The sequence below is a fragment of the Typopeltis vanoorti genome, chromosome 1 (assembly GCF_054136105.1).
Source record: "Typopeltis vanoorti isolate ZY-2024b chromosome 1, IOZ_Tvanoo_1.0, whole genome shotgun sequence".
Taxonomy (NCBI): domain Eukaryota; kingdom Metazoa; phylum Arthropoda; class Arachnida; order Uropygi; family Thelyphonidae; genus Typopeltis; species Typopeltis vanoorti.
This window is the reverse complement of record NC_143549.1, coordinates 68829162-68855754: the sequence shown is the minus strand read 5'-3', so window position 1 is coordinate 68855754 and position 26593 is coordinate 68829162. Positions and strand designations below refer to the sequence as shown.

The 26593-nt window shown below is 37.4% G+C and overlaps 1 protein-coding gene across 1 annotated transcript in view; it reads right to left on the bottom strand.

The window, feature by feature from the left end:
• The window catches only part of LOC150110067 (copine-8-like), a 301155-nt gene that overhangs the window by 84788 nt on the left and 189774 nt on the right, over nucleotides 1–26593 (bottom strand). Inside the window, exon 10 of the mRNA XM_090406591.1 lies at nucleotides 17153–17231. Within this exon, the coding sequence (XP_090262717.1) occupies nucleotides 17153–17231 (79 nt within the window). The remainder of the gene's footprint in view (nucleotides 1–17152; nucleotides 17232–26593) is intronic.

Below are 26593 nucleotides of genomic sequence, written 5' to 3'. Positions count from 1 at the left end.
CTAATTTTAATATTATCCAGCAATTTTGAAGTAGTTTCCCTACAGTTTATCATTCGTAACATATATAGCTATATGCATCAAAATGAAATTTTATTTCCAAAATTTTCATAATAGATTTAAAATTGTATTTCATCTTTGATGGCTCACCACCTTCCCTTTCAAACTATCACACACACAAATACTGCTAAGTAACATGTGTGCACCTTCTTTTAATTTGAATTTGTTATTTTTTCAAACAAAAGTGTACCAGACAACTTTTAATATTCCAATACTGAAATCAAATTGTGATTATTAGAAATGAGCAAATTTTGTATATTTTCTCATTTATATTATTTCCTGATAAATATAAATCGTTAAATTATGTGATATTGGCAAAATGCATTGCCATGCACGTCATACAGCTGACGACAAAATTATCAAACAAATTAACCAACATAATAATGCGGGTATCATGCCAAATGTTGAGCAATGCCTCTGTAAAGAAGTCTATTAGAAGAACCCGAAATCAAGCAGGAGAGGTACCACCAAATCCAAATTTGTTAAGCAATTTAATTATTCCGCCTATATTTTGAACAGTGTGAATTAAAAAGTGTTCCTTTTCATGATCATCAAACAGCCCTTTTCAGGACTACAAATATTGATAAAGAGATGCCTGAGTGTACTGATTCCAGTTCTTCTTGAAGAGAAATTTTTAAGTGGTTTTAATAACAACAGAATAATAACTGCTCCTTCGTAGTGGCTAATAGTAGTAGTAGTGGTAATAGTAGGGGCTAAAAATTTTGAAGGAATAAAATAAAAACAGAAGGAACCATCACAACATTCATGCCTTCTAGGTGCACAAAACTTGTTTTAACGTGCTTTAGAGATAACAAACAGTTCAAATAATTTTAATTTTCACTAATAGATTTCATGTTATCTTTTCATGTATAATATCGTTTACGGTGTTCTTTTACTGCCTAAAAATAAGTTTCGATTATTACAACGATTATTGTTGTCAGAAAGCTGAGATCTTTAATAATCCTTTCTGGTTACTAGACAGTAATCACTAGGATAAAAGCTGTCTTAAGATTGCCACGATATTAGTTGGATATAACAATTCTCCCTAAATATTCTTAAATATGTTGCTCTTTCTCACTCACCATCCTATCCCAGTTCTGTAATAATTAATATTCCATCTAGTGAGAAATAATATATTCCATCTAGTGAGAAAGAATATAAATAACTTTATACGTAAATTTTAAAAAAAATATTTTTAAAAAATTTTTCTTATATGGGAATTTTTTTTTCACGTATATCTGCGATGAATTTTCATGTGATTAATTTTCCCCACGATTATATTTTCAGTGATGAATAGTCTCTGTGATGAATTGATGGTGATCAATTTTCCCGCGATGAATTGTCGGTGACGAACTGCTCGGACACATATCTCCCCTTACATTTGTCAACTTGTTATGGTAGATAAGCAAGTTAGTAAAACATGACCTCCCTTTAACAAACCCCATACTAACAAGCACAAAGAATACCACTATCATCAACCCACTTTTGTATTCAATATCTCACCAACCTCTCCAATACAATTTATTTCAATACAACCTTCATCTAAGTTAAGGGGATAAAAATCCCTTATTGTTTTTCAGCCAGTAAGCGAAACTAAGATCGAACACTACGATCTGTAACGTTTCATGCCGACGAACTGTCAGCGTATCCAAGCGTAAGTGACCACTTGGTAGTGCCACACCACGGCAACTCGTTGCAAAGGTGAAGCAAGCTTCCTCACTGTTCTTGATATTTTCTCATAATGTAAAACACAGCTCTTAAGAAATGTAGTACTGTTTTACATTATGAGGAGAGGTCACTACCCAGACTGGTTTCAACCTTTTTTGAGGTCTCATCAGTGAGTAGCTAACTTATATCAACCTCGCCAGAAAAAAATAGCCTTTTGGCTTTTTATCTTAGTTATACTATGTTATAATGTAATATAGTGACACACCTTTCGGTCAATCGTATAGCAAAGTTATGTAAGTTTTCTTCACTTAAACTCTGATATTAACTAGGTCTAGCTACTCACTGATGAGACCTCAAAAAAGGTTGAAACCGGTCTGGGTAGTGACCTCCTCATAATGTAAAACAGTACTACATCTCTTAAGAGCTGTGTTTTACATTATGAGAAAATATCAAGAACAGTGAGGAAGCTTGCTTCACCTTTGCAATGAGTTGCCGTGGTGTGGCACTACCAAGTGGTCACTTACGCTTGGATATGCTGACAGTTTGTCGGCATGAAACGTTACAGATCGTAGTGTTCGATCTTAGTTTCGCTTACTGGCTGAAAAACAATAAGGGATTTTTATCCCCTTAACTTATATCAACCTCGCCAGAAAAAAATAGCCTTTTGGCTTTTTATCTTAGTTATACAATCTTCATCATTACAACTCCAGACAAACAGATCAGCCTATAATTTGCTGACTTAGCCTACAACCTTTGTGAAGTGAAACAATTTTACCTTCCTTCCTTCCTTCCTGCTCCTTTGGGATTTGAGCCTGTTGCAAGACTTGTTAAACAGGTAGGCCAAGGTTGATGCTAACTCCTTGGAACATTCCCTTAAGACAGGTGGTAATATGTCATCAAGTCCTATTGCCTTATTGACATCAAGCTTACTTAACTCATTATATACCTCTTGCTTGCTCATCATTAAGTCTTTTCTCATTTCATTCTCTACACTTGAGCTTCTGATTTCATACTGAGGGTGAAACACCCTGATGAACTTTCAGTGAACACCTTGACTATGTCCTCTGCAATAGTCACCAATCTCCCACTTTCATCCATTAAAAACATGTAACCATAATAATTATTCCTTCTACTTGCCACATATCAAAAATTCACGAGAGTTTTTCTTGACATGGTTTTGATAATTGCTACTCATACTACACTTTTGTTGTCCTTACCAACTAAGTCACCCTCCAGGCCTGCTCTTTATACTCTTTGTGGAATTGATTACTACTGTTCATCTTGTGCTGCCTTCCAAGTACCTTCTTCTGAAAGAAGAAGGCATCCATTATGCACAGCGGCGTAGCGAGAGCAGTTGCCGCCCCTCTCAATACACACCAAAAATACTACAAAAAGTCAAAATGACGTATAAGAAAATAAATTAAAACACTATGTTTATTTTTGAAGTAAAACTTTAATTTCAACATTCTAAAATATTATTTTTCTTGCTTTTCTGTTAGCAAAATCGTCGATGACATTGGCAAAGTCTATTTCATAGTAATGTAGGTAATTCTTAACCAAATTTTATTTAAAAAAACTCCTCTCACAACTAGCAACACTTAAAGCAATTGTGAGGAAAATTCGCAGTAGTATTATAATATTTAGAATGGAGTTCTCGAGACTGTATTTTAGAATTAACTGCAAAAAAAGTTCAAAAAGGTGTGAAGTGCCGTCCAGGGCGGATGCCCCCCCCCCCCCCCCCAAGCTACACCACCGATTATACACCTACCTTTATTCAGCCTTTTGACCTTCAGAATACATTGTAATTGATGCTGTTATGCATTTCTTTGTCAGTTCCCAAGAAGCATTTATTTCCTTACCACTGAATTCTTCATTCCATGCCATAGCTCTAAGCTGTCTCTTAAGCTTTTCATAATTAGCTCGTACTTCCAGATATATCCTTTCCTCACAGAAGTCTTCATATGACTAGCCAAAACTCATGTGATGACTTCACAAATACTTTCACCGACTGGAGGGAAGTCTGAAACTGCACTAACATTAAACCCTCTGATGAAATGATCAGATCTAAAACTTTCGACATACTGCCTCAGATATTTGTCTCTCAAGAACTTGAGAAATTCATTTTCCTTATTCCTAATATGTTTGCACATAAAAAAAAAGTATTTAACAATACAGATGCTATTAAACTTTATAATTAATAATAAATTAATAATACATACGCTATTCAACTTTAAAATGGAAAATTGGACAAATTCCAATTTCAAATCTGAAAGCATTATTTTTTTCCCCAAGGTTTTACTAATTTATCAGACTTTCTTATTTACAAATAAACCTTCTATGGGTGGGACCAACATTTAAAAAAATTCTACACTGATCTATACAAAACAGTAATGTATATAAACAAGTAGAAAGAATTAATCCTAATGTCTGTGGTCAAATAGGTATGCTGCAGAACAATTATTTTCATTATTTTAAAATAGTCCTAATTTCAAGTTTAAAATGTTAAATAATAATAATGTTTTTTTTTTATATTCACTATAACTGGACCATTTTCCAGATAACAATATACTTCTTCTTCTTCCTTTCCAGGCTTATAGGCTAAGTGGCCTGTTCCAGACTCAATTCCATCTTTTTAAGGGTTTTCCTCTGCATCGAGTACCTTTTGAGTGGTAATTTAGAATTTGTTTAGGTATTCTGCTTCTATTCATTCTTAGTATGTGTTCTTTCCATTTTTCTCTATAGCAAATAACTGTTTCATTTAGGGAGGTTGTAATTCCAAGTTTTTTCTGATTTTGCTGCTTTTCATTTGTCCATTATTGTGACTCCTTCAGTTCTGTGCAGAAATTTCATTTCGGATGATTCAATTCTTCTTTTATCTGCTTTTTTTATTGTCCATATCTCACTGCCATAAAGTAAGGTTGGTTTAGCTACTGTATTGTAGATTCTTATTCGTGTGTGTTTTTGTACATAATTGCATTTAAAAATTTTATTTATAATGCCTGTTACTTTTAAAACGTTTGATATCTTTGGTTCTATATCAGCTTCATTTTCATATGACATTGTGCAACCTAAATATTTGAATGTATTTACTTGCTCTATTATTTTGTTGTTTACTATTATTTTGCTTCTTATTGGATTAGCACCTTTGAAGGCCATGACTTTTGTTTTGTTGTTGTTTATTATTTTAACGGTATAATAGAACAGAGAAACTAAGTAAATAATTAATTTATTAACTTGATGCTGATATTTCGCTGGTATTATAACCAGCATCTTCAGCGCACAAAAACACTGTTTGTCACAATACGCGAGACTAAAACAACATGGTGTAGTTAAACAAAATTGTAGCAGCAACACAAAAACTAAAGTCCTGATTTTGGCACCCTCTATCTGAAAAAAAAAAAAAAAAAAAAAAAAAAAAAAAAAAAAAAAACCTATCATATATTACTAGAGTCCTAGAAAAGTGCTAGTTTTTTCTTAATATGACTGTGTCCCAGATCTTCGACAAGTTAATACAGCCATATTTGTTGAGATTTGGAGTGTGTTTTAGGGCTTCTGTCACCACTAAGAACAATCTCTCTGATTTATACAGGTTTCTGTGTAGTACTTTTGTGTTTTTCCAGTTGATCCTGTGTGCAGGGGTATCCAGAGCATGGTCTGCTAGGCCCGACTTCCGATAATGATAATTCCGGACGTATCGTTTATGTTCGCTGATGCGGATATTCCCAGTTCTTCCTGTTTGACCGTAGTAGGCTTGATTGCATGAGCAGGGTACTTGGTAGACTCCTGGATGTGATAAAGGAGGAATGCTGTCCTTGGGTGAGCGGATGAGGGTGGCTAATTTGCTACATGGTCTGAATGTAGTGCGTAGTTCATGTTTATTGAGAATTCTTGAGATCTTTTCGGATGTGCCTTTAATGTAAGGGATGGTGACTGTTTTGTTGTAGTTCTCTGTGGTGGATGGTGGGAGGGGTTTCTTAGGAGTGTTTAGTATTTTGTTTATTTTATGTGGATTGTAGACGTTGGCCAAGAAGGTGTGGCGTAAGTGAGTCAGTTCAGCAGCAAGAGCCTTGTCGTTGGAACAGATTGCTCTCGCTCTATGGGTTAGCGTTTTTAATATGCCATATTGTTGAGAAGGATGATGGTGTGATTGTTTGTGTAAGTATCTGCCTGTATGTGTGGGTTTTCTAAAAACTGAAAATGATAAGGAACCATCTGGGAGATGTGTGATGAGTGTATCCAGGAAGGGCAGACAGTTGTTGGCTTCCAGTTCCATAGTAAAGTGGATTTTTGGATGTTGGTTATTTAAATGTGCTAAGAATGTTTTCAATGTCTCAGGGCCATGTGGCCAAATAGCAAGCACATCATCAACATAGCGTAGCCAAAGTGTTGGTTTGAGAGTGGCTGTATTGATTGCTTGTTTTTCCTGGTGATGTAAAAGTTGGCTAGGGGGGAAAGGGGAGAGCCCATGGCTGTCCCATCAATTTGTTTGTATATTTTCCCTTTCCATGTGAAATATCCTGCATGTATTGTGAATTTGAATAGTTCAAATATATCAGGGGGTAAGTGTGACTGACTTCAGTAGATTGAGGGTTTCTATTAGTGGTACATTTGTGAATAGCGAAGTGATGTCAAAGCTTACTATTAAGTCTGAGCTTTTTAGGGTAAGGTGTTGTAAGATGCTTTTTAGGTGTGCTGAATTTTTGACAAAGGAGGGAGAATTGTTAGTGAGAGTGGCTAGTAGCTTCGCTAAATGTCTAGCCAGTTTGTATGTAGGACTATTTATACTGTCCACAATTGGGCATAGGGGTGTGCCTGGTTTGTGAATTTTTGGTGATCCATAGATCCTCGGTGTTTTAACATGGAAGGGTTTGAGTTTGTTAACTGTGTCTTTGGACCAGGAAGTGACTTTTTTTTAATAATTTTCGTGCCTTATTCTTTTGTGTGTTGGTGGGATTGCGATCTATAATTTTGTATGTTGACTGATCTTGTAACAGTGTGTGCATTTTGTTTTCATATTCAGTTGTGTCCATCACCACGGTTGCATTTCTTTTGTCTGCTTTTGTTATGGTAATCTGGCTGTTGCTGTGTAGCTCTTTTATAGCAATGAATTCCTTATGTGGGATATCATTTTTGGGAGGCTTGGACTTGATTAGGGTGTTGGCCACATCTAAACGTATGTTGTTAGCTATTGTTGGAGGCAGGTCATATATTCCTCGTTCGATGGACGCCATTATTTCGGCTTTTGAACTTGCTTGGGAGTTATGGCAAAGTTGTGCCCTCGACTTAAAGCAGTCGTGGCCTCTTTGCTTAAGGTGAGTGACGATAGATTCACGACGACGAGGTCTTGTTGTAATTGCGGTCGTTGTATGGTGTTCCGTTGTTGTAGATTTTCGAACTTATTTTGGTGCCGGTTTTGACTCTGTCGAATTCTTTTTTTGCCGTTGCATCGGTGAATACGGAACTTTGGCAGATCTTAGAGAACATCACCGACGCAACGGCAAAAAAAGAATTCGACAGAATCAAAAACCGGCACCAAAATAAGTTCGAAATTCTACAACAACGGAACACCATACAACGACCGCAATTACAACAAGACCTCGTCGTCGTGAATCTATCGTCACTCACCTTAAGCAAAGAGGCCACGACTGTTTCAAGTCGAGGGCACAACTTTGCCATAACTCCCAAGCAAGTTCCAAAAGCCGAAATAATGGCGTCCATCGAACGAGGAATATACGACCTGCCTCCAACAATAGCTAACAACATACGTTTAGATGTGGCCAACACCCTAATCAAGTCCAAGCATCCCAAAAATAATATCCCACATAAGGAATTCATTGCTATAAAAGAGCTACACAACAACAGCCAGATTACCATAACAAAAGCAGACAAAGGAAATGCAACCGTGGTGATGGACACAACTGAATATGAAAACAAAATGCACACACTGTTACAAGATCAGTCAACATACAAAATTATAGATCGCAATCCCACCAACACACAAAAGAATAAGGCACGAAAATTATTAAAAAAAGTCACTTCCTGGTCCAAAGACACAGTTAACAAACTCAAACCCTTCCATGTTAAAACACCGAGGATCTATGGATCACCAAAAATTCACCAACCAGGCACACCCCTACGCCCAATTGTGGACAGTATAAATAGTCCCACATACAAACTGGCTAGACATTTAGCGAAGCTACTAGCCACTCTCACTAACAATTCTCCCTCCTTTGTCAAAAATTCAGCACACCTAAAAAGCATCTTACAACACCTTACCCTAAAAAGATCAGACTTAATAGTAAGCTTTGACATCACTTCGCTATTCACAAATGTACCACTAATAGAAACCCTCAATCTACTGAAGTCAGTCACACTTCCCCCCTGATATATTTGAACTATTCAAATTCACAATACATGCAGGATATTTCACATGGAAAGGGAAAATATACAAACAAATTGATGGGACAGCCATGGGCTCCCCCCTTTCCCCCCTAGCCAACTTTTACATAGAACACCTGGAAAAACAAGCAATCAATACAGCCACTCTCAAACCAACACTTTGGCTACGCTATGTTGATGATGTGCTTGCTATTTGGCCACGTGGCCCTGAGACATTGAAAACATTCTTAGCACATTTAAATAACCAACATCCAAAAATCCACTTTACTATGGAACTGGAAGCCAACAACTGTCTGCCCTTCCTGGATACACTCATCACACGTCTCCCAGATGGTTCCTTATCATTTTCAGTTTTTAGAAAACCCACACATACAGGCAGATACTTACACAAACAATCACACCATCATCCTTCTCAACAATATGGCATATTAAAAACGCTAACCCATAGAGCGAGAGCAATCTGTTCCAACGACAAGGCTCTTGCTGCTGAACTGACTCACTTACGCCACACCTTCTTGGCCAACGTCTACAATCCACATAAAATAAACAAAATACTAAACACTCCTAAGAAACCCCTCCCACCATCCACCACAGAGAACTACAACAAAACAGTCACCATCCCTTACATTAAAGGCACATCCGAAAAGATCTCACGAATTCTCAATAAACATAAACTACGCACTACATTCAGACCATGTAGCAAATTAGCCACCCTCATCCGCTCACCCAAGGACAGCATTCCTCCTTTATCACATCCAGGAGTCTACCAAGTACCCTGCTCATGCAATCAAGCCTACTACGGTCAAACAGGAAGATCTGTGAATATCCGCATCAGCGAACATAAACGATACCTCCGGAATTATCATTATGGGAAGTCGGGCCTAGCAGACCATGCTCTGGATACCCCTGCACACAGGATCAACTGGAAAAACACAAAAGTACTACACAGAAACCCGTATAAATCAGAGAGATTGTTCTTAGTGGCGACAGAAGCCCTAAAACACACTCCAAATCTCAACAAATATGGCTGTATTAACTTGTCGAAGATCTGGGAGACAGTCATATTAAGAAAAAACTAGCACTTTTCTAGGACTCTAGTAATATATGATAGGTTTTTTTTTTTTTTTTTTTTTTTTTTTTTCAGATAGAGGGTGCCAAAATCAGGACTTTAGTTTTTGTGTTGCTGCTACAATTTTATACGCGATTATACGCGAGACTAAAACACCATGTTGTTTTAGTCTCGCGTATTGTGACAAACAGTGTTTTTGTGCGCTGAAGATGCTGGTTATAATACCAGCGAAATATCAGCATCAAGTTAATAAATTAATTATTTACTTAGTTTCTGTGTTCTATTATACCGTTAAAATAATAAACAACATGTTCGACGAACACATAAGTCTGTCCACACGTTTTGTTTTGTTGGTTGATATTTCCATACCATACGTTTTTATCAGATTATTTACTCTATAATGATTTTTGTACTTCATCTTCATTATTTCCAAGGATTATTTGGTCATCAGCAAAAAGAAGAGCAGCTAATCTGTTACGGTTTATCTTGAATCCTCCTTCATTAGTTATCTTCCATTCTTTTTTGATTTTATCTATGTATATATTTAAATAAAATTGATGAGAGAGGGCAACCCTGACTGACGTACTCCTTGATTTATTGGTTTCCAGCTTGATGTTGTATTATTGTACTTCACAGATATTTTATTATCTTGATATATATTATATAAGGCTCTAAAGAGTTGGTCTGGTATTTCATATTCTTCTAGGATTTCCCATAGTTTTTATCTGATAATTTTATCAAATGCTTTGGTGTAATCTATAAAAGCTATGTGTGTTTCTATGTTCATTTCTCTGTGTTTTTTAATTAATAATTTTAACATATATGCAGAGTCTATGCAAGACCTGCCTTTTCTGAATCCATTTTGTTCTTCTATTAATTTTGGGTCTACTATACGTTTAAATTTATATGCTAAGATTTTTTACATATACTTTATAACAGGTACTAAGTAAGCTGATTCCACAATAATTGTTACAATCAGATTTGTGTCCTTTTTTGTAGATGGGAATAACTATTGCTTTGGTCCAATCTTGTGGGCATTTTCCTTCTTTCCAGATCATATTATAATAGTTAAGTAACCTGAGTGAAAATTCAAGTCCTGCATATTTGATAAGTTCCAAGTTTATATTGTTTTCTCCTGGAGCCTTTCCTGTTTTGCTTTGGGTTAATGCTTCTGTTAATTCTTCTAGAGTGATGTTTTCTAAGTTATCAGAGATGTTTACAAAGGGTAGTTTTCTGTTTTGAATGTTTTCATCATACCATAGATTTTGGTAGTAATTTTGCCATGTTTCTATTTTAATGGTATTAATATCTGCTTTTTCTCTAGTTTCATTGCTTAGATCTTTGAGGATTTTATATGCATTAGGTCTTTTGAGTGTACAGTCTCTCTCTAATTTTGTTATAAAATTGTTCCATCTGTTTCTGTTTATTCTCCTGCATGCTGCTTTTGCTATTGCTTTTTTTCTGCTGTATTCGATTTTTGATTCTATTGTTTTTAGGTTGAGCTAGTTTTTATATGCTTTTTTCTTTTCTTCAATAATGCATTTAATTTCATAATCCCAGTCCCTAAGGCCTGTTTTTCTTTTCCACTTTTTCTTTGTTCCTAAACTTTCTTTATTATGGTTTTTAGGTTGTACCATTCTTCTATGTTCTGATTTTGTTTTATACTTGTCATCCAGTTCTTTATTCTTTTTTGGTACAAGTCTTTAATACTACTGCCGTCCAAAAGTATAACTTTGAAAGATTCAAATTTTCTATTTTCCTTATGCTTTTTTTTTGTTGTTGTTGTTTTTCATCTTGGTTCCCATTTTACTTTTCCAATTAAAAGGTAATGATCTGATTCTATTTCAGGTCCTCTGTATACTTTTGTATCTATTATCATTTCTGACATTTTGATATTGCTGATTATGTAATCAATAATGCTTCTTGTGTCTCCTGCTTCCAAGGTGTATCTGTGGATGTCTTTATGTTTGAAGAAGGTGTTCATTATTTTAAGGTTATTGCTTATAGTAAAATCTCTTAATCTATTTCCATTTCTATTACAGTTAAGTTCTCCAATAGGTCCTATGTTTGGTTTATATGGTTTATTGCCAATTCTTGTGTTGAGATCTCCTATTACCAAAATGTGATCCTTAGGATTGGTCTTATTTAATATGTTCTGCAGTTGGATGTAGAAGTTTTCTGAGTCCTTCTCTTTTCCTTCTTCAGCTGCATAAGTTCCAATTACTGTCATATAGCCTCTGCCTATTTTAATTCTCATTTCTATTATTCTATTGCTCCAAAAGTTGTAATGGATTATATTGTTTCTAAGAGATTTATGTAGAAAGATCATTATACCAGATTTAGCTCTCTCTTCTGCTTTTACCTCACTGTATATATAGATATAATTTTCAGTTTCAATCTGTTCCTCTCTGCTTTTTTTTTTTTTTTAGATTCTATAATTATTGCTATTTTTACATTTCTTTCTTCTAGTGCTTGGTCCAGTTCTATGATTTTGTGATGGATACTTCTCACATTCCAGGTGGCTATATTCCAATAGGTGTATTTCTGCTTTTTTTTTTTTTTTTCGGTAATTTTCTTCTCGAATACTTATTCCAAGCCAGTTCATTACCAAAGAAGTCTGTCCGTTTACTATCTTCATGAGTCTTTTTAGTGGGTTAAAATTTTGACTGAGAGGGTTACTGGCCATCTTGAGGCCTTCAAGCTTGCCTTAAGTGGTAGGAGAGATTTTTAAAGAGAAGAGATAACAATATACAAAACAAAATAATGTCTATAGTATAGAGGACAAAGTCCAACATGCTAAAATGATTGTACTATTAAAAAGAATTGGATTAGATGGTAAAGACATCAGGATCATTGAAAACTTATATTGAAACCAAAAGGCATGTGTTGAAGTTGATGACATTATTACAGACTCCATTAACATCAAACGAGGAGTAAGGCAAGGATGTGTGCTGTCACCTCTTCTTTTTAACATCTACTCAGAAGCCATATTTCAAAAAGTCTTGGAAGGAAGAAAGGAAGGGATTAGTGTAAATGGTGAAATCATCAGTAACATCCGATATGCCAATGATACAGCTCTTCTGGCTGACAATATTCAGGATCTTCAAAATCTTTTGGAGCTAATAAATGCAGAGAGTGAAAAAATGGGATTAAAAATAAATATCACCAAAACTAAATTCATGGTCATAAGTAAGAAACCAATTCTTAATTTAGCACTTTCTTTAAATAGGAAACAAATAGAAAGAGTGGCAAAGTTTAAATATCTCGGATGCTGGTTAAATGAAGATTGCAATCCAGAAATGGAAATAAAAGTTAGAATTGAAATGGCAAGAAAAAATTTTCTCTTGATGAAATCAACACTGTGTAACCGCAGTTTAAACTTAGAGCTTAGAATACGCATGGTTAAATGCTATGTATGGTCTGTACTGCTATACGGTGCAGAAACTTGGACCTTGAAGACAACATCAATAAAAAGACTTGAAGCCTTTGAGATGCGGTTATACAGACGAATGTTAAAAATCCCATGGACAGCAAAAACGTCCAATCAGGAAGTACTGAAACAAATGGGGAAATCACGTGAACTTTTAGATAGCATAAAAAGAAGGAGAACTGTATATCTTGGTCACCTACTTCATAATGAAAAATATAAGATACTTCAATTGATTATAAAAGGGAAGATAAATGGAAGAAGAGGACAAGGAAGACGAAGAAAATCTTGGCTGGCAGATATCAGACAGTGGACTGGTATGAACTCTGAGAGACTGCTAAGAATAGCTGAGAATCACTCAAAATTTGCCAAGGTGGTCGCTGACCTCCGATAGGAGATGGCACTCAAAGAAGAAGAAGTATAGAGGACAATTTTTAAGTTCAGTTGCAGTGATAATGAACGATTCTCAAATAAAATAAACGAATGATTTCTCAAATAGCATTCCAACATAAGTTCCCCTATTGTTAATTATTGTGCTTAATTAAACATTTTTGCCAAAGCATGGCATGTTAATTGATAAAAGCATTTGTTAATGTCTAGTTTTTAAGATATCTGCATTTTGGTGTTTGTGACTTCAATTTTGGAAATTAGTATATTTTACAATTTTAACATCTAATGCTCTTTGGTTTTAATTCTTCATTTATATTAGATAGTTGCTGAAGAATTATGGAAATCTAAAATATAAATAAATATTAATATTTTATTTGGTTAGTTCCATGTGTATCACTTCTGACTTTTTTCTAATAAGAAAGAAACATAACATTCCTTTATGATACACTGTTCAATCTGCAAACATGCATAGGAATCTTTAACTTTAATTTGTGTCTAAACCATTTCACATAAAATCAACTCAAAAATAAATCAGAATGTGATACTTACAACCAATTATAGATGACACTGATTCATCAACATACAAATTATCAAAACATTGATAATAAACCACTGCACTTCATTGAGTGGTCTGAAGGCAATAGCTTCATTTTCAGACATCTTGACAATTTCTTTAAATTAATGTTTTTTCACTGTGGAATGAGAAAAGAGTGTGTACGCTGTTCTCATTAATGTATCGACATCTCTGTTTAGTTTAATTTCCCTCCACGTATCACAGATCCCCAGATTCTCACAGTGAGCTACGCAGTGTTGCTGGACAAGATGTGGAACATCTAATTTAAGTTTTGCAGCGACACCATTAACTTTGCCCAGCATCACTGTGGCTCCATCAGAGGTAAACATCACCATTTTTGGAGATCAAGTTTCTTTTCTTGATAAAACTGTTTAATAGTTAACACAATGGAGGAGGCATTACATGCCTGCAACTGAATTATTCCACCAAAATAATTTTTATATTCATTACAATCTTTAGGTCTAAACTTAAAATAGAGAATGAGACATTTGTTAACAGTTATATCAGTGCTTTCATCAATGGTTAAGGTGTGGAAATTTGCAGATGCAATTTGCTCAAACATGTCATTTTCAACAATTAAATTGATTGTTTCCAGAAATTCAAATGCATAATTTTTGCTTCGCCAGCTATCCAGGAGTTGAACATACTTTTCCGTATGTTCATTAATATGTTGAACTGAAAGTAAAGAGTTATTCATCTTAGCAACTAATAAGATACTGTCAATAAGAACTTTAATCTGCTCTGGGTTTGATCGTTTTCTCTCTTGGTCATCTGAACTTTCACGTAGCATATGCAGTACTCCTGTAGCTGGTGATGAACAATTTTGTCGCCTAAGTTTGTGTACACCATCCAGATGTATTTTACTTGTCAAATGGTGTTTCAAAAAGCCCAACTTCCACGTGACATCAAACTTCTTCCCATTAGCAAAATCCCCAGCAAACTTTGCATCATGACAATAAATACAAACAACACCAATTGTAGCATCATACATAAATATTTCATGCAGCTGAATGTTTATCAACTCATGAGCTTTTGGTGTAGCAGTTTTCATTATTTCATCCAGCCATTCACTTTTAAAGCAGCTAGCAGTTCGTTTTCGCTTCACACCTTTTACTTCCTTTGAATTTGACATGGTGCATCAGTTTTTTGCAATTTGGTTATTTGTAGAATGTTTTTTTATTATTTTTATAAATTTACAAATGTACACTATACACTGAATAACTTGGCAAGGCAAAAGCTGAACCAACACTAAACATTGCCGAGGGTAACACAAGAGCTAAAAGATATGCCTAGAGGCTAAATTTAATTAACTTGGTTATATCTCAATGCATGTACACGAATGTTATTATTTAGTCTACTATTTTAAAATTCCTTTTAAAAATTAGAGAATTTCGAAACGCTACAATATTTTTAATTGTACTCTAATTTAAGTTTTTAAAAGTATTTAATTATTTTTATTAAAATTATGAAACCATTGTTTTAATTCGTCATGATCTTGAACTAATTTGATCAGCCAATCACGTTTGGGAATTTTCCATGAGTCAGGCCTGAGATGTAAACAAACCGCACGCCATTCTATATGCTACTTAAAAATTACACATTTAAGCCACAACCCTTTCACTTTGGCATCAAATCGCTAGCCTCAAATAGGGTTACTGTTAATAATTATAAGTTTTGTGCAACTTCGAGAATGTAATAAAAAATACGAGGTTATAGGCTTGAGCATTGCCGAGTTACCATATTTTTTAAAGAATTTATAGGTTAATGTTTAGGTGGAACTTCTTTAATTAATAAATTTTAATTTCATCGTGAAAATCTAGTGTGCGCATATTTTTTGCTTCGTGCGCTAGTTGTAAAACGTGTGCGCATGCACATGCGCACAGCTTAGAGGGAACATTGGTGGAGACCCTAGCAAAGGTTGGTCAAGTGGTAGAGTCTCCACTACTAATGGCTCATGCAAGTTAAGCAAGTCTGAGCACGGTTAGCAGTTAGAAAGGGACTAATCTTCAATGCTGTTGGCACTCTGCTGAGGACTGGCCATTCTCACAAGGTTAAGCAAAGGTGGATTGAGTTTCCTCTTCCTAGACAATTTGATTACATGCCAACATGATAGATTCCTGACATTCTTCATTTACAGAAAATCCACACACACTGGTAGATATATTTGTCAACCCCCCCCCCACACACACACCTCTCAATAATATGAGATTATTAAAACCCTATAACAGGATGAAATTAATTAGTTCTGATAACATCCTCTGAACTTGATCACATTCACAATATCTTCTTAATCAATGGCTACAATACCTACTATATCCAAAAAATATTAAAACTCCAAACCACATCTGCTTCCTTTCCTTCCAGAACAGAGACTACACCAAAGCTATCACTATTCCGTATATCGGGAACACATCTGAAAAAGTAGCTAAAATCTTAAAAAAAGACCATCTAAAAATCAGCATCCCTTATCTTCTCCACCAAAACCCTTATCTTCTCCAGCTGCAGTCCTTAGACCTGCCATATCCAGGTCCCTTGCAGTTATAAACTGTGTTCAGTGATTCTGATGTTGACTGTCTTATCTGTTTTGACATAAGTAGGATAGTTATGTCAAAACAGTCAACATCAGAATCACTGAACACAATAACTATATCTGCTTCTACCACTACAGTCACTCAGGACTTGCTGACTATGCTTTTGGACACCAACCACAGAACTGGAAGAAAGCCACTCTACTCCACTGCAGCTATTCCTTGAATCTGCTTCAGCCTTAAGAAACCACTTGGGTAGTTTCTTAAGGTAGTAGAATTTTGAACCTCTACAAAGTTAGTTACATGAAGCTTCTCCAAATCTGGAAAGCTGTCATCCGTCATACTTCAGCCACACAGCACTGTTTAGGAATTTAGGCTCATTTTCAGTTGCCCTGCTTCAGCCCCATTACGCATGTAGTGCCTGCGTACACATATCATATTGTACTGTGATCCCTGATGATGGTAATTTGACTTTGCTGAAATACTAGAAATATTAATTAAATTTATTGTAGTCAATATTAGTTTACATTATAATTTCCTTAAAAAATTCAGATGTAGATTAGTAGTGTGGTGGATTAAGGACTAAATAATCTGGGAACTCTGCTTTAGAGACAATATATGAAACTTTTAGAAGCCACTTCAAGCCTTCAGATTAGTGATGTGCCTAAAAAAATTCACAAGCAGCAACTATGCTGTGTGATCTGATTCCACAGCCTTCTGTTGTACCTGGTTAGTAGGTTAACCAGGCTGTTTTAAGTTCATTATTAATAAGTTTCCTCTTTATAGCATAAAATCGATCCAGGAAATGTACTATAAGTTATATATTCTAAAGATTACATTTTTCATGATGAATTATTAAATGAAGAAAAAAGAAATGAATGCATACATTTGTACACAGAACAGAAATTTTAAAAATTATTTTTTTATATCTAAAAGTTTTAATAAATGCATATATGTATGTATCTGCACGCACGCATGCGTGCGTGCACACACACACACACACACACACACACAAAGAAACATTCTATGCATTATCCTACCTCATATTCATTGCTTGGACCCGGTCCTTGTGATAGAGTATGAAAGTTTGTTGTAAATTCTCCAATGAAGTCATGGCTACTGGAACAAATAGAATACCGAACTATTATAATTACAATATAAAATTGAAATATTATTATTACAGCAATATATTAACATTTTAACATTTTTCAGTGATTGACTGGTTGTGTAACACTCATATAAAAGATCTGTACAAACAAATAAAATTATACGTAAAATAATTTTAAAATTATTAGCTCTACATGTGAATGTTGGAAGTTTTTTTTTCCACTTGTTTAGACTATAAATTATATATAGCCTATGATTAATAATACAGACGCTATTCAACTTTAAAATGGAACATTGGACAAATTCCAATTTAGTTCAATCCTTTATCCAAGTGTAAGCAAACAAAGTTTGAGCCTGAAGTATCTTCAGGTGCAAACTTTGTTTGCTTACACCTGGATAAAGGATTAAACTAAATATATAATTTATATTCTAACCAAGTGGGAAAAAACTACCAACATCCTTCTCTAATCCAGAGTAATTTAATAATAAGGTGTGACACCTTTTGGCAACTAGCATATGGAAATATGACTTCTGCATTGCTTCAACCTTGGTATCACCTTTGGGTCTGGCTCCCACTGAAGAGACCTCAATAAAAGTCAAAACCAGTCTGGGTAGTGACTCTTCCCATAATGCATAGCATTATACATGTCCGCAAGGAGATGTGCTTTGCATTACGGGATACTAAGGAAAGTGATGAAAACTCAGCCCACCTTTGCCAGGAGTTGCCCCAGTTCTGAAGATATTTCTGGCGCAAACTTTGTTTGCTTACATTTGGATAAAGGATTTATTTATTTATGCTTATGGCTACATGAAAACTGTTAAGTGAAAAGTACAATCACAATTTCCAGAAACAAATGATGAAAATCTTAACATATAAAAGTTCATAACATAAAAGGCACAACCTGCTTTCTAAGTCTTTCCTTTTTTTTAAAAAAGAAATATAAAGCAAAGGTAACTTGTCATAATTAAGCTAGGGATAATTATCATCCTGCTGCACCAAGTATGACAAGGCTGCATGTTCTCATGCAGCCTTGTCATACTTGGTGCAGCAGGATGTACACAAAAGTAGCTGTATCCGAGGTTTAAGTAGAGCAGTTGTGTCTTGTGTGAGAAAACTTGATCCATTAGAGGAGGCCCATTTCACACTGTATCATCATCTTCTAACATTGAGGAGCTCTGCTAATACTATGACGAGGACGATGAGAGTAACTACGAGAATAACATCTTTGTGGACGGGACTGTGATCTTCTGTTTCCTCCATAACCACCACCATCATACCAACTACAGGTCAAGGTCCAGGCTGGAAAGCCAATTCAAGGCCACATCCATCACCTTGTGGATGTCTTGTAGGCCACCACCGTGAAATTGGCCCCTTGGGTAGTCGCACACAATATGAGTAATTGTCTGAGCCACGGGAGAATAATCACAATAAGGGTGATCTGACAGCCCCCATTTATGTAGAAGATAGACACATCTGCCCTGATTAGTTCTGATCCTGTTTATGGATGACCAAATCTTCCTAGGAAGATCAAAACCAGGCTGCAGAGTACAGGGATCGTCTACCAGGAAGCCGTTTGTTGGACCAGTATTCTCTCCATATGCCAGATATTGATGGCAGCTCAGCTGAAGAGAGTTCGTCCATGGACCAGAGAGGCTTTCTAGATTTGAGGCAAAGACTAGGTGGGTTTATGAGAGTCTGGTGTAGGGGTAGGAGTGGGTTGCTCATTGCTTTATTAAATTCCTTAATCGAGGCTTGTCTTCTCCGTATGTGTGGTGGAGCAATGTTAGATAGAACAGGCAGCCAGGAGAGAGAGAGAGAGAGGGGGGGGGTGCTTCTCACTGTCCCACTAATTGTGCGCATGGTAGAGTTCAGCTGGGCGTCTATAATGTTTGTGTGCGTACTTCTTTCCCAGACAGGGGTACAATATTCTGCTGCAGAAAATGTGAGGGCTAGTGCAAACGACCTTAGGACTTCTGCACCACAACCCCAGATTCTTCCAGCAACCCTTGAAATGATGTTATTTCTGGTTTTAATTTTATTGGAGAGGTTGATGATGTGCCTTTTATAGGTTAGGCTTCTGCCCAGGCTCACTTCAAGGTATTTTGGGTGAGGCTCATGTTCTACCATTTTTCCACAGAAGGAAAGGTTGAGTTGTCGATTCACCTCTGCATTGTGCAGTTGAAATACTGAGGACACTGTTTTCGTTGAATTTGGTTTCAAGTACCACTGCTTGAAGTACTCTTCCAGGGTGTTCAAGTCTGTATTCAAGGTTGATTCTAGGTTGGTAAAGGAGGTGAATTGATGTAAGATCGCTAGGTCATCAGCATACATATACTTGCTTGATCTGGTATGAGGTAGATCATACACATAGATGTTAAAAAGTATAGGGGATAACACAGAGCCCTGAGGAAGACCGTTGTGAAGGAATCTGGGCCTGCTCTTTTTTCTGCCAATATGGACCCAGATCTTTCTGTTGGAGAGAAAGGATTCAAAAAGTTGTAGAGTTTTTTTTACACTTTATAATATTTCCTAGTTTTAGGAGGAGGCCCCTGATCCAGACAGTGTCATAAGCAGATGTTAGGTCAATGAAAGTGGCCCCAGATTTCAGTTTCTTCTGGAAGCCTGCTTCGATTTGAGTTGTCAGGGCCAGGACCTGGTCACAGCAACTTTTTCCTGGCCTGATGCCAGCTTGTTCAGTCGGGAGTACTCTTTCGATGAGTGGTGAAATTCTTTTAAGGAGAATTCTTTCAAAGAGCTTAAAGGTGGTGAGCAAGGAGATAGGTCGTAGAATTTTCACTTCATTTGGATCTTTCCCTGGTTTGGGCATGGCAATTATTTTGGCTTCCCTCCACAGCTTTGGTAATTTACCAGACACGATGATTTCTGAGAAAAGGGCAGCCAGCCATGTTTGGCCATGTTGGCCAAGATGTTTTAGCAATTCAGGGAGTATACCATCCACTCCTGCAGGTTTGCCATTCTTGGTAAGTTTTAAGGCTATTTGTACCTCTTTCCGAGATATTGGGTGTACCAGTTCAGGAAGCTCGGGTTCCGTCTTCAGGATTTGTCTGATGGAAGCTTGTACAGCAATTTTCCTGGTAGAACTGGGATGAACCTTGGAGGTTTTCAATAAATGGTTAGCCATTTGATCAAGAGTTATCTATGTTGTTTTGTGAGTCGTTGGCTCTGCTCCACCTAATTTTCTCAAAAGTGACCAGCTTCTCACTCTAGATGTGATGAAATCGAGTTCATTGATGGTTGAGATCCATCTTTCCTTTCTGTTTAATCCAGGGTTGATATGAGCTCCTTAGCAATAGCTGGATCTTCAGTTTCCTCATATTTGGCTAGGAGTTACTCACTTTCTCTACTCCAACATGGGATATATTGTTTTCTGTAGCCTCTAGGGATAGAGGCTTTTGCTGCAGATTTGAGTAGTTTAACAAATCTAGGATAGCAATTAGGAGTGGGTGGAATTGCTCTAATGGTTTGCTCGATTTGTTTCCAGTAGTGTTGCCTTGTGGTACATTGTTGGTGTTTCAGAAAAAAGAAGCCCCAGAGATGAATCACAGGCAAATGAAGCTAATGTCTCAAACAAGGCATCCAAAGGTTTCCAAGCCTCCTGGACTACTTACAATTATGATAAAGGATTAAACTAAATACATAATTTCTACATGTGAACATTTATATAAAAGTCAATATCATTATGCGTATAAACATATACACAAAAACCACAAGTTAGACAATATTGTACTTTGGTAAACTTGATAAGAATTAGTTAATTAACCTTGACCTCTTATGGTATTCTTGCAACTACATCATGATAAGGACACATCAAATAATTAAAAGTTACCATGTTGTTGGCATTAAAAAATGTTGAAAGTTTATTTTTCACTTGGTTAGAGTATAATAAAATTAGTTTAATCCTTTTTCCAAGTGTGAGCAAACAAAGTTTGCACCTGAAAGTATCTTCAGGACTGGGGTAAGGTGGTACAACACCAGGGAAACTCGTTGCAAAGGTGGAGCAAGCTACCAACACTCCTATCTCAGTATCTCCTATAATGCAAAACACATCTCCTTACGGATATGTCTAATGTTATGCATTAAGGAAAGGGCCACTACCCAAACTAGTTTCGACCTTTATTGAGGTTTCGTCAGTGGGAGCCAGGCCCAAGTGGAGATACCAGGCAGAAGCATTAGCAGGTCATCTCTACCTATAGGAGTTGCCAAATTGTGTGCCCTTTTTTAATAAATTACTCTGGATTTAGAGAAAGATGTTGAAAGTTTATTTTTCACTTGGTTAGAGTATAATAAAATTAGTTTAATCCTTTTTCCAAGTGTGAGTAAACAAAGTTTGTGCCTGAAAGTATCTTCAGGACTGGGGTAAGGTGGTACAACACCAGGGCAACTCATTGCAAAGGTGGAGCAAGCTATCAACACTCCTATCTCAGTACCTCCTATAATGCAAAACACATCTCCTTGCGGATATGTCTAATGTTATGCATTAAGGGAAGGGCCACTACCCAGACTAGTTTCGACCTTTATTGAGGTCTCTTCAGTGGGAGCCAGGCCCAAGTGGAGATACCAGGCAGAAGCATTAGCAGGTCATGTTTACCTATAGGAGTTGCCAAATCGTGTGCCACCCTTTTTTAATAAATTACTCTGGATTTAGAGAAAGATGTTGAAAGTTTATTTTTCACTTGGTTAGAGTATAATAAAATTAGTTTAATCCTTTTTCCAAATGTGAGCAAACAAAGTTTGTGCCTGAAAGTGCCCTGGTGTTGTACCACCTTACCCCAGTCCTGAAGATACTTTCAGGCGCAAACTTTGTTTGCTCACACTTGGAAAAAGGATTAAACTAATCTTATTATGATATAGTTAAAATCGCAACCTTAAACACTAACGGACTATGCAACCCCTTTGCGCAAAGCGCTGTCTGGAGGCTAATGTTAACACACAAAATCAATATCCTCCTGATACAAGAAACCCATTTCTATAAGCACTGGGACGTGGAGAACCTCGAGAAGCTATCCAATCACCAGCTACTGGTGCTTCGGGGATGCTCACTCGCGAGGGGTAGGGATACTAATTTGCCCCCCAAATCGCGGGGGGGGGGGTTCTTCAACGTCCAAAAAGATGCCACAGGACGCCTAGTAACGGTGGACTGGAAGTACAGTGGCCGTACCATCTGACTTGCTGTAGTTTACGCCCCGAACAATCCATACCACAGAACTGGTCTCTTCTCTGCCCTTGAAAACTATCTCCTGGGAGCAGAACACCTAATAGTTGCAGGAGACTGGAACTGTGTGGAAGACACACATCTAGACAAAATCGGTGGGAATCCAAACAACGGAACTGGCGGCATTGCCGCTTTAAAATAATGCGGTATTAATTTTGATCTCGTCGATATCTGGAGGCGGAATAACCCCCTCCAAAGTAGAAACTATGTGGTGCCGCGGCCAGATAGCGACAAGACTAGGCAGGGTGTACGTGTCCCAAAACTTGGAACAATATGTTCAGAGGATACGTCACACTACAGTGCACAACATGACAACCGACCACAAAATGGTCATACTCAAAATCATGCTCCCAGAGGTTATGGAAACAGTCAGAGGGCCTTGGAGGCTTCCTCCCACCTTTCCCAGTCTTTTTAGCGACCAGCTACAGAACCTCTGTGACAGATGGACAAACACCAACTGGGACTGGGGAAAACTGGCTGAGCTTCAAGTGGCAGGCTAGGGAACTGTTCCAAAAATGCGGGCGCAAAAGGGCCTACCAACAACGCAAATGGCTGAGGGATCTCTACAGGGAATTCGGCTGGTACCGGACAAACGAATGGAGCGGAGTTCCCTGCGGACATCTTATCAGGCAAGTAGAAATAGAGCTGCAGCAAGAGCGGCAGAGTAGAGTCGAAGACCTCGATTTTTGAACGAGACTCTATCTCAGAAATTTGGAAACACCTTCCGCCGCATTCTGTAACCAACAACGGGTGGCGGCTAATGATGAGAAAACGATTTACCAGATCGAAGAGAAGGGCCAGAGTCTACACTCAACCCACGAAATACTCCGTCACTTTCATCAGCAGTATATCGGCATCTTCTCTGACCAGCCCTGCATGACAGGCCGATAACTGCAGCCGAAATAAAGGCTACGTGCAAAACGATGAAAACAAAGAAGACCCCAGGGCCAGACAGACTGGGGATAGAATTCTATAGATCTATCTGGGAATTTGCAGTGGCAGCATTAATAAACATCTTTAACGAATTCCTCACTTCGGGAAACATCCCCGAGGAATTCGTTAAGAGCTATACCATAGTTATCCCCAAGAAAGACCGAGATCGGACCTTGTCGAATAACTGGCATCCAATCTCCTTAACCAATTTAGACTATAAGATCTTTGCAAAAATTATCTGCACACACCTTAAGGGCTGTATCGAAAATATAATAACAAGCTCACAGGTCTACGGAATCCCCGGTAGATCTATGGAACTCAATCTCTTCTTGTTAAGAGACTTGATCAGACTGGCTAAGGAAAAAAAATACCCCCTGGCACTTCTCTCCACCGACCTGGAGAAAGCGTTTGACAGCGTCAACCACCGATACTTGCAGAACATCCTCCAAAAAACAGGCGTGGGCCCGAGACTTCGGCGTACAATTAAAAACATGTACGCGGAAGTCACGACCCAACTATCTATTAATGGGTTTCTGACAGAACCAATCTGCATAAAGAGAGGGGTTAGGCAAGGCTGCCCGCTAAGCCCCCCCTCCTCTTCTCCCTAGTATTAGAACCCCTAATCAAAAGAATTGATAACACCCCCCGCAATTAATGGTATTCCACTGCCCCAAGTCTCCAGACAATGCAAAATAGTAGCATATGCAGATGATGTAGTGGCCACACTCAGAGATTCTGAGTCCATCTATATCTATCTGCACATGCCGCAAAAGTTCAGCATAGTCAGTGGTCTTCGCGTTAACGCACAAAAAACTAAAATCAAAAGTTTTGGAAATTTCCATAGCACTGGACTTCCCTACGGTTTAACGCTACAGACACAGCCCCTAACAATACTAGGTGTGCCTTTTTCAGACACCCTAGCACTACCAATCCAAAAATTGCAGGAGACAAGCAGGGACAGGATAAGGTTGTTCAAACCAACCTTTTTCTCCTTTTATTGCAGAGCGACAGTAATAAGAACAATCGTCACCCCAATGCTGATGCACACTGTCAACATCACAGACATCATACTGTCACAAGAAAATAAATTATCAAAAGAACTCATTGATTTTTTCTGGAATGGGAGAAAACACGAAGTAAAGAAAGAATACCTACAACTCAAACAGGAAGAAGGGGGTTACGCTCTGCCCGATCACAAAAGCTTGCTACAAGCAAACACGTTCAAAACCGTACGAAAGGCCTTAAACTCCAACCACATTTCTGGCCTGCTAATTAGATACTTTATAGGACTTTTCCTCCCCCTCTTTGGGATCACAGACTATGCTGGACCCCGCTCAAGGGGGGTGCCCAAGTGGTACCGTACATTAGTTAAATCGATCACAACACTCAGAGACAGAGGAATAGCAATCCTCACACACAAACCCAAAGCAGTATACTGGGATTTCTTCCAACTTTCCAGGCATGATACACCCAATCTCAGGACAAATAATGAAATTCTCTTCAGAAATATCAAAAACAGCTGGGGACAGCCTTTTCATCGGGATCTAGCCTGGAGAATAGCCTACGGGCGGCTCCCAGTGAAACAGGTGAAATCCCGGTATGTACCTAGCCTGTGCGACCCCTTCTGTGATGTCTGCCGGGACGTGAAAACGGTGGACCATTTCTTTTATTTTTGCCCACCAGTCCAAAGCATCTGGCGGAGACTCAGCCCAGCATTGGGAATCCCCATGCTGACAGTAGAAGAGGTCGTACGGCTACAATTCCCCCCACCAGTCCAAAAAACCCAAAAGTTCGCTATCTTCCTAATCAACGTGTTAAAATATCACATTTGGAAGGTACGGAAAAAATCCCAGGTACGAGACGCAAATTTAATATATGCGAGAATAAGGAAAGGTTTCTTTTTCTACCTACCCAAATTTCTTGCACAAGAAAGGCACTTACTAGGAGATTTTAAATTTGTGAATCAATACTGCAAACCACCGACAATATGCTTTCTTATACAGGGACGCATCAAGCCCTGTATATCTCTTTAGAACCCCCCCCCCCCCCCAGGAAAAAGAATAACCACTCTGTCTTCCCTAGCCCCAAAGCTTTCGCTGGCACGGCTTCTTTTACTCCAAATAAGGGGGGTAGAGCTGAGAACCCGGGCTGCGAAGGCTTACTGCGAGGCGGTGCTACTCCTCGCGAGGAGCGGCATCTCCCGGGCCAGTCTCTACCCCATTCTAAGTCCCAATGGTACCAGGTCTATAAGTCTCTATTCATTTCAACTCACCGGACCTTAAGTCCTGTTATTTTATTGTTTGAATTTTTTTAAATTAAAATAATAAAATTTATATTTTAAATGTATTCAAAAAAAAAAAAAAAAAAAAATCTTTTTTTATTTTATTTTTTCTCTCCGGACCTTAAGTTCGACCTCTATGATCAATTCATATATTTAGCCCAGACCATAAGTCCTCAGTTTCTCAATAACAGCAGTAAAATTTAATTACCCGGAATACAAATAAGGATATTATATTTAGTAACACAATAAGATCCTCTAAGTAAATTATTAATTTGGATAAAATCATATGCGAACTCTAGACAAATGTCTATGTTTAACCTTTTTTTTTTTTCTGAACAGATAAATGGAGATTATGTGTTACAGACCAATTAGCCTAATACGGCTAAACAGGTTGACTGAGGCCTCTTTTACCTCCTACTCTATCTTACATCATACTCCTCTCTTACTGTCTGCTGACCCTCAGCATGCTTTATTCTCCAAAGGCCAATGATGAGAGACATGAACTCCCATTCTACCTCAATAAAGGTCGAAACTAGTCTGGGTAGTGGCCCTTCCCTTAATGCATAACATTGGACATATCTGCAAGGAGATGTGTTTTGCATTATAGGAGATACTGAGATAGGAGTGTTGGTATCTTGCTCCACCTTTGCAACAAGTTGCCCTAGTGTTGTACCACCTTACCCCAGTCCTGAAGATACTTTCAGGCGCAAACTTTGTTTGCTCACCTTGGAAAAAGGATTAAACTAATTTTATTATTAAAAAATGTTATTTACCATATTAATCATATTATATTAAATGTGACATGATATTCTTTGAACTACAAAAACAAGTGAACTGATGGTAGAGATACTGTATTTTAATAAGATTAAATTGTTCACATACAGATAATTTGTTTTTGGTATTGCAAACTATCTTTAGTGTAGAAT